Source organism: Ahaetulla prasina, chromosome 7 (genome assembly GCF_028640845.1).
Source record: "Ahaetulla prasina isolate Xishuangbanna chromosome 7, ASM2864084v1, whole genome shotgun sequence".
Taxonomy (NCBI): Eukaryota; Metazoa; Chordata; class Lepidosauria; order Squamata; family Colubridae; genus Ahaetulla; species Ahaetulla prasina.
Window position 1 is genome coordinate 85,175,689 of NC_080545.1, and position 9,408 is coordinate 85,185,096.

General features: G+C 34.8%; 1 protein-coding gene across 1 annotated transcript in view; it reads left to right on the forward strand.

The window, feature by feature from the left end:
* Positions 1-6,763, forward strand: part of LOC131202522 (chromatin remodeling regulator CECR2) — a 101,798-nt gene extending 95,035 nt beyond the window's left edge. The window contains exon 19 of the mRNA XM_058191619.1: positions 1,158-6,763. Within this exon, the coding sequence (XP_058047602.1) occupies positions 1,158-1,163 (6 nt within the window). The 3' untranslated portion in view covers positions 1,164-6,763. The remainder of the gene's footprint in view (positions 1-1,157) is intronic.
* The last annotated feature ends 2,645 nt before the right edge of the window (positions 6,764-9,408 follow it).

Consider the following 9,408-nt stretch of genomic DNA (forward strand, 5'->3'; position numbering starts at 1 on the left):
TTTTTCAGCCTCTCAAACCTCCATTTGAGAAGCTGGGAGGGGCTACATTCGGAGTATAAGACGCACCCAGATTTTCAACCTCTTTTTTGGGGGGAAAGGTGCGTCTTATATTCCAAAAAATACAGTAATCGTATTTCCTATCCATGTTTTTTCTTGGTAATGAACAGGAGTGATTTACTGTTTTGTAAAATTATGCTTTTACTGTTATCAGTAAAGTAATCTTCCATGCCCAGCATCTTCTGTATCATTGCAAGTCAACATAGGCACCTGCTCGTTTAACTGGGCAGTTGAAGTGCCTTGCATGCCTTAGGTGACCCTCTGGGATTATCTACTCTTGGCATACACTGCCAATGTTCATCGCTTATCCATCCTCAACATCCTACTGAGGAACAGTAAATCTTCGAGTTGATATTGCATTTCCGATTATTCACAGTGCCTCTTGATAATCCACATAGCAAATTTGTAAGGCAACCTATCATTAGAATCCTTATATCATAGTTACAAGTTTTAGAGTAAAGCTAAAGCAGACAGAAAGAGTGAGCCTGTAGCATGCTTAAAAGAAACTTGATAAGCTGCTGACAAAAGCAAGGCTTGAATTACAATTATCCAGCCTACTATTGAATCAATAAAAAATTGCTGTTGGGCCATTCTCAACATATTTCTTTCCAGGGTAATGATTTTGCTGCTGTGTGATTTGTCAAGGACTTTGAGTTAAATTGGTATAAAATAATCTAATGCCATGTTAGATTTATTGTTGGTCTGAAAGCCATCTGGATTGTACAATAACAATATAATTTTATACCTGAGATCGGTAGGGCTAATTTTTAGGATATCTGCCTTAAATACCTGAGTACATTTACTGAACCTCTTTTGTTGGAAATATGCAAATAGTTAGCCAGGTTAGCAGCTTTTCCTCTAATAAATGGGATGCCACTAAACTCAAACCCTAACACTGCTGTTTGCATCCCCTATAAAGGAAGTCTGTAATGCTATCCTCCTCATATGCATCTGAAGCTCCTGTTTTACAAGCCAAAACTGGACAAGTCAAAAACTCACATATTTGTGATATTATGTAGTATCCTTTTAATTGTTTTTTTATTTTCATGTTTTTAACCTTTCTGAAACTTGTACTAATTGCTTTCATTTATCTTTTCTAGAGCTAATCTAAGGAAGAATACACAGAAGATAGAGCCACATATGAATAGATATGGACAAAGGGAGCATCCTTTCTATTCTTACCTTCTTTCCTAGCATCATCTGGCTTCCATGGTACTGTGCAACACAGAGTCCAATTGACAGTGGAATTGTCCCGAATCTGAGCCAGCAGTATGCCTTGTCACAAACAGTCCCACAGCGAATCAAGAGAGAGGGTCTCAAATTAGGGCTTTGTTTCTGATCAGAGGGTTTATTTCATTCAGGGTTTAAGGAAAGTTTGAAGGACTTGAAACTTTCATTAACTGCTAAAACTCAGGTATATTTTTCAGGGTGAAAGACTGGAGATAGAGGATAATACTTGTATTAATATGTGTGCTTGGGATGGAATCCAGTTTACAATTTTTTTTAACCTTTTAACCTATTGCCTTTAAAAAAAACAAAAGAAAAAATTCTGTTTGTGAATGTATTGTACATGATTAGGATTGAGGTTGTAGACTCAACATGTGCAAGCATAGCACTGCGATGATCAGAAGATGTTTACAATCATGTCACACTGTTTTTGTTTTTAAGAAGGTAGATGTAGAAACGGCAAAATTCTTCCTCTACAATGTGATAGTGCTGCCTACTGGTAGTTTGGATTTGAGGAATACTTACTAATGGATCACATTTATTCAGGAGAAAGCACAGTGTTAGATCTCCTGCCCGTGGATCGTGTGCAGTACTGCTGTAGGATGAAAGGAACTGGAATTTTCAGAATATTGGGATTTTTATGTAAGATGTAGCATTTGTTTCATCATTTCCGAGATTCACCCATATGTCAGTCAATATTGAAACCATTGTCTCTAAAATCCTAAGATAGGAAGAAATCTTACAGAAGCATCTTTAGTAAAGCCCAGGGATATTAATATTAGACAAGAAATGATGCATATTAAACTATCTGAGCATCATTGGCCCCATGCTCTGATTAGTGCAACTCAGAAATAGATCTCCTCCATTTAAATTTGAGCATTATAAGAGGATCCAAATATGTTCTTGGGGACAGACAGCATTTGATTCTATATATGGTTATTGAAGCATGTATGCTAGAAGAGATGAAAATGAAACTATGAAATCACCTATACATTCACACAATTCATTTAATAATTTCAGGTATCATAGGACAACTTACATATTAGCTCAGTCCTTCACAAATAAGTTTCTGAATCAACCAATGAATTGGAGTTTGGTGGCCAACAAATCTAAGTAAATAAATAATAACAAACCTACTTGCAAACGGCTTATAGAAAATCTGCCAAATACATCATGCTATAAGCAAAAATAATGAAAGTAGCATTGCAGATTTATATGATAATACTTGAATTTGTTACAAAAATATTTACATTTCAGTGTGATCGCTTGGATTGGTCTAATATGGTGCTTTGCTCTAACTTAATGAATCTGAAAAGGTAAACACTTCTCCCAGAGATTGTTAAAATGTTCTATTGACATATAATTTTTCCATTGTTAATTGGATTTTGTATAAAGATACGGGGTAAGACAGTGCTTGTCCTCATCCCTTAGCCCCTACTCCTCCCATTGTTTGTGACTAAATAGAAAAGTTCCAATATTTATTTAAATTTCTCTGCTGTGTTCTACCTGGAGTGACTTCATACCAAACATATCAAGCAATGCAGAAATGAGAAAAATGTTCTTTGTCCCATCCCTGTTGCAGTCCCAAAACCAAATTAAAGACAAGCAGATTCACAGTCAAAACCATTTCAGATGACCTGATGCAGTTAAGAACAGCTAGCATCTTGTCTGCTAAGCCGCTAATACAACTATTAAGGGCAGTAATTTTCCTAAGAAACATATTGAAAGAAAAGACAGATGTCTTTTCTTACATATACCTTATTCATCCATGTAACTTCGGCATACAAATTATTTTTAATTATTTTTTAGTTTTAAGAAACTAAAGAGAATAACCTAATTTTATAAACTGGTAGGCAAAGAATGTATAAAATCGATGTAAGATTTTAAAAAGCCCATCTTTAGTTAGCATTCTGAAGCATCCTATTCTTCCTCTTCATCTCTTCTAGTATGTTAGTTTGGAAACACATTTCAAAGGCATTGTATTTTAGTCTTTGAAACAAATTGGTTGATTATGGGGCATGCTTAGAAAGGGAAGACCCAACTGTTCAAAACAAGGAAGCAGGGTTTTTTGCTGTAAAAAGTCTGCAATCAGCTTATTTGGATGAACTTAAAACCATCCCTCCATAAGCATTTAGGGTTACAGTGTAATCTGTCATATCTATAAGCATGTGATTTCTAATTACTCCTAAGGAGCCAATGAATTAGGATTTTGGCTTTATTTCATTAAAAAAGGTTTGCTTTTCAAATAATAAATTATTTTGTACAGTCAAGATCAATGAATAACACAGCTAGAGCTTGTCTGATCATGGGTTCAGGCCTTAATGCTTGCTGTGATGAAAGAGCCATCTAACGCAATAATCTTCTTACTCCAACCTATCTTTGTCTGCTTACCAGTTAGATGGGGCGCAGAATATTTCACCTGTGCAAGATCTTTGCTTTTCATGTGGAAATATTTTTTTTTAAATCCTGTTTGCTTTTCTCTAAACCTTTGCGAATAGAGTATGGTAGAAAATAAGATTGTGGGATCACTTAGAATAATGCTTTTCAAAATGAAAAGTCTTGGTGTTTAAAGTTGACTCATGTAATCACTACTTGAAATGTGTTTTGCCTCTGCTCCCCAAAATAACTACTTACATATTAGTATTTTGAGGGTTTTTCCTCCTTACTCATGGTTAGAATTTTAAAATAAACCTTTGGTATTATTTACTAGCATTAGTATTTTGTTAGTTATATATATTTTACTCCAACTGGTGTTTCCTATTCAATAGTGATTATTGTTTTAACAGCAAGTTAAAAGTTCTCTTTTATCAAGAGGTAGCTGTTAATTTAATGAGCTTCGGAATTCTACACCTTGATGGAAGAGAATAATGGTAAGATAGTTTACTTTTCTTTGATCCCAAATCAGGATTTTTTGGCTTTCAAAGAAGAAGAATTATTATGTTATATAGATGGAAAGACAGGTTACTCCTTTGTTAGTATATCATTCTGAACCTACTTAAGATTTATTACCATTTTACTAAAAACATTTTCTCAGTGTAAGTCAATGTTACAATATGTTCTATGTAATTAGTCCCACTGCATTTTTCTTCAAACAAATTTTAAGTAAACAGCCTTAAGAAAAGAGTTCTTAATCACCAGAGAATGTAATTAGTTTTTTGCTTGAATTCAAATTCTATCTAGCACAGGTGGAAGGAACTAGGAAGAAGGCCCAACTTCTGGGTTCTCTGAGTTTTCACCAAATTATGCCCTGTAGTGGCCTTTATAAGAGTTAAGGAAGCTGGACTTTCTTTCCTCACAATGAAGTGTGAGCATTGTATAAAGCATCTTTTAATACTCACTTTTACTACTATGTTCAGTTTTTAAAGAAAATATAAACTATTTCCCCTGATTTGGACGTAACTTCCTATATGTATAAATTTGCAGTGGTGAAATTATGAGGCAGTGATAGAAGTTGACAGTTTATAATGTCAGACTAGGCAGGCACTCTGGGGAAGAAGTAGCAATAGATATGTAGAAGCACATCAAAATGGGATGTTTAAATTATACCTAGAAAATGGAAGATACGAGATTCCAATAAGGAGACTTTAGTAGCAGGTCTGCATGAATACGTATGCCAGTGACAAAGATAATTTAATGAGTGCAAGTAAGAGAAAGGCGAGCTTCAAGGGTGCTTGAAAGCAGTGATGGGTTTGAAAGCCTAGCATATCTGAATACATAATTTCCTCACCGTACTGTGAATCTGAAAGAAAAGCTATAGGTTAGCCTGCTCTTCACACTGAGTTTCAAAGACATATTTTAGCTGCTAAAGCCATCTTAGAACCAGATGATAATCTTTTGAGTCAGAGGAGTTTTTATTAAGAAAGATTTTGTCAACAGTTTGCTTTGTCATACTTTTAAAGAGAATTGAGATGCTGATAAGCTGTAAAAAGGTAGAACAATTATGTGACTTGAGCACAGATCTGCCAGGTGTAATTGGCGGGTCCTATAGTGCAGAATTCATTCAGTCCTGGATATCAAGAGAATAGCCGTTACCTCTAAGGCAGACTTTCCTAACTGATGTTCTCCAGATTTATGGAGCTACTATTCCAATAATTTCTCAATTGACATGGCCAAAAGTACCAATTTGGAGGAAGGCTGTACTACATGATCAATTATGCCATCAAAATAAAACAAAAGCTTTTTGTCCTTTATATAAACTTTACATTTAGCCATCATCTTAGCTGAGCATAAAATGTAAATTTTTCACTAAGCTGCAATTTTATTTAAATTATATCATATTCTAGATGTTGTGACAATTATTCATTCTCCCAAGAAGTATAAATTGCAAGTTAGAGATAATAACTCACTATATGACCTGCTTATTCTGGTATTTTGCTTTTTCATAATAGTTTGATGCTAGATCCTAGAAGAATTACTTAGCAACAAAGCACAATAATAAGGTTGATTTCTCCTTTTTTTACTTAGGTACCCAAAAATTTAAATGGGAAGCATTTTGTAAGATTCCTAAGGTTACAAATTAGACTTGCCAGTTGTTAGTTGAACCTCATTGAAAATAATAATGCTGGAATAGAAATATTTTTTCTCCAAACTTTCTACATTTTAAAGTATCCAATTGTTCCATTGTTAATTGCCCTGTTTATTTTTTATCTACACAGCTGAATTTTTCCATCCTAAATAAAAGGAAAAAAGGTTATCTAATTGGGAGGAAAAAACAAATGGAGGCCAGCTGTTGGAAAATATTTGTGGTATAAATATGTCAATATTCTGATTTTGAGCTGGCAATGTTTTATCAGTCATAACCATTCCTAAAATATTGTGTCTTGGGTCAAGTATTGTATGGGTAGAAAGGAGCTATTTTATTGTAATTAAGATTGTAAAGAATGTAATTTGTCTGTTAAAGTCAGAGAAAGGGAATGTTTCTTTTTATGAATGCTAGCGTCTAGATAATATTTTTGGTCTTGGAAGCCTTGCACATCAAATCCCAGTCTCCATGAAGCATCAATACAATTTTAAGTCTACAGAACTATGAGTCATTATTGTAAGAGATCTCTCACCATCAAGCTGTGAAAATATCTAACAAACCCTGGCAAGAGACTGACATAGTCTGGGCTATGCACAACAATGAACTTTCCACCCAGCACAGAGTGAACTTGTGTTGCAGAAGCTACCATCAGCCCATTGTTTAGAGACAACACCATGGATAAAAGCAACGATCCACATATCATCCTCTTTATTTATCACCTGGAGCTCATTGCTCTTGAAAAGCCCTGGTCAATTCCCTTGTCCATGGACTATAGTATCAGGGATCCTTTCTTTCCTCTTTGGAAACTGCAAAGAGCTAGGTTTGAACTTTCCTGGTCAATACTGGAAAAGGGAATACTATTTATTTTTATATTGTTTATATTTTCTCTTGTCCTACTGATTCCCTGGCAGTGACTGTTACCTCAATAGCTAGTTTAATAATGTGTGTTTGGATCATTTTTAAAGGTTCCTTTTTTAAAAAAAAGAGTTTTGATCTTTAGAGATCTTTAGATTTTATTTCCATAAGAATGTGTTATTTTGTATAAAATATGTTCTTAAAATAGTATTTGGTCTGTGTGTATCTGAGAGTGTGTGTGGGGAATGGGAATGAGAATCTCTAGGAATATTAAACAATAGCTTTATGTAAATCAGAGCAATAGTTTGTCTCACCTTTATCTCTAGAGACTGGCACAGTCTCTAGATTTTCAGGCAGTAGCCTTTCCTAAAATAGTTACTTTAGACAATTTTGCCTGGAAAGGCTGAGAATTAAATCTGGGAATTTTTTTAAAAACAAAACCATGCGACTTACCACTGAGCTAACAGATCTGTATTACTGGGAAATTTTATTTGGCCACTTGAGTGATAAAATCCTGCTACAAGATTCTTATTAATTTCTGTCTTACAAAATGTAGGAGGTATAGTGTTAATAATTTTAGAGTAAATTGGACATTTCTTAACATTGTCAAATCAACTTAATGCAGGATTTGCAAGAGAGCAACTGGAGCTGTTTTCTACAATGGATCGAGGCATTATTTTCTTCTCATCAGACATAGATTTGGATGTTACTGTTTTCGATTTTAGGGAATTATTAGTTTTGCCCTTTCCAGGAGGTAAAATGGTGCAAATTACTGAGGCCAGAATAGCAAAGCTGACCCAACTATATATGCCTATAGAGTCTTTGTTTCAGTTAGTACTTTGGTTGTCCTTCAAAATATATTCTTTTAGCAATTATGTTGAGTTGTTTATAAAATATCATATGAAAAATCTTTAATTTCAGCAGATTTGTGTGACAAATAGATAATTATACCAGTTTGCAAAAAAACCAAAGTGCTCTCAGTTGGAAAGTTCCTGCAGAATAAAGAAAAGGAGGGGGACATTTTGAGGGAAAAAATCCACCACAACAGGAATCCTGGATCACATCTGAGAAACTAATATTAAACATGAGGTGTTTTTTGTTTTGTTTTTTTACTCTGGAGAAACAGCACCCAGCATCCATTCAGGAAGACTTAATGAGGAAGGAACGGGAGTGATGATTGTTTAAAAAGCCAGAGCCGTAACATCTGTGTAAAGTAACCAAAGAGATCTGTAATATTCAAGTGCCTTGGCAAAGTTGCCTATGGCAGTGATTCCTTTCCTGTTGGGTGGAGCAGCCTCTGCCCCCCTTTCTTCAGCAGCCCAGCCAGCAAATCACGTGCTGTCTCCTTTTTCCCTCTCCATTGTAAAGCCTTCGCGTCTAGGGACTGTAAAAAGTTTGCAATCTTTTTTTGCCGGTTCAAGAATTCTGTGCCTGCCTGGCATAACATAGGAGTGTTCCATAGCTCTTCATTAGCATAGAGCAGGCTGCATGCAATCACCAGTTGTTCTCAAAGGGTCTTTTTCTTCAAAAGAAGTCTTGCCAATGAATGCATTTCCCATGCACTGATATTAATATTAGCTGCTGTTAAAAGGCGTCTACGCTGTGCCTGTAAGGACTACTTTTACAAAACGCTTAAGATCACTTGGGATCTGTTGTTGCTGAAGATCACTTACTGAAGTGGAACCCCAGACTGGCCTGCTCTTCTATCTATGCAATCAGTACAAAAAGCTTCAAAAAGATTCTACTGCAAATTTCCTTTGCACCCACATAGCAGCTGGTAACAATGAGAAAGTTCTGCATTGGCTTTTCCAGCCAGGTTGTTACGTGAAAATGTTCACTATAGCAATTCTCTCCATTCCATCAGATGCTTCCTATTATTAGTTAAGATCAAAACACTTGCCAAACTTTCAGTTCTTGTCCAATTACTAATACCAAGTTCTTATCCAATTACTATGATTAATAGGAGATGACAGGAAACAATTAGCTTTAAAACTGCATTGGACAACTGTTTAGTGCTTACAACTGTTTTGTACTCTAGGACCGTATTTTTTAGGGAGTGGGGAGAGTTACTACAAGGGTATTCATGTTACATTGGTGTCACAAATTTTAGCTTTTTTTTTCCTGGGGTCTTGCAGAGATGTTGCTTGTTTTTTTTTACATTTTTTTTTCAAATTTATGACTTACTGCTATTCTTACATATTACCTGCATAACTGCAGGTACTTGTCCAGGCAATCTCTGAGAATCAATCTCTGGAAGGAGAAAAAAAGGACAATTTTAAATAACATGTATGTATGCATAAATATGTGACTTAACATTATGAAAGGAAGATTCATAGGTTCCAAGTCCTAGATTAGCAATTTTAAGAGAAAAACTTTTGGCCTTTACCAGAAAACTGATTAAAATCTACCCCAAGTTATTTTAGACAGCTAGACTATTCTTCAATTGTCAGATAAGGGTCACATTTATGCTGACCAGTTTGTTGTTAATCTTAAAATTCTAACTTTTTGTAAATGATTCTCATGAATTAATTTTAAAAAGGTTTTGTTTTCTCACCCTCATTTTCATTTTTTTAAAAATACTTACAATACATACACTAAATACAGAAGGAAAATCTTAGATACATCTGTTAATAGCTAAATGAAGTCTGTTTAATTGGGCATGCTTTCAGTTCCCCAGTAAATAAAACATAGACTATTTGTGTACTGTATATTTTACTAGTTTTTGCATTTAATACATTTTGTCAAAA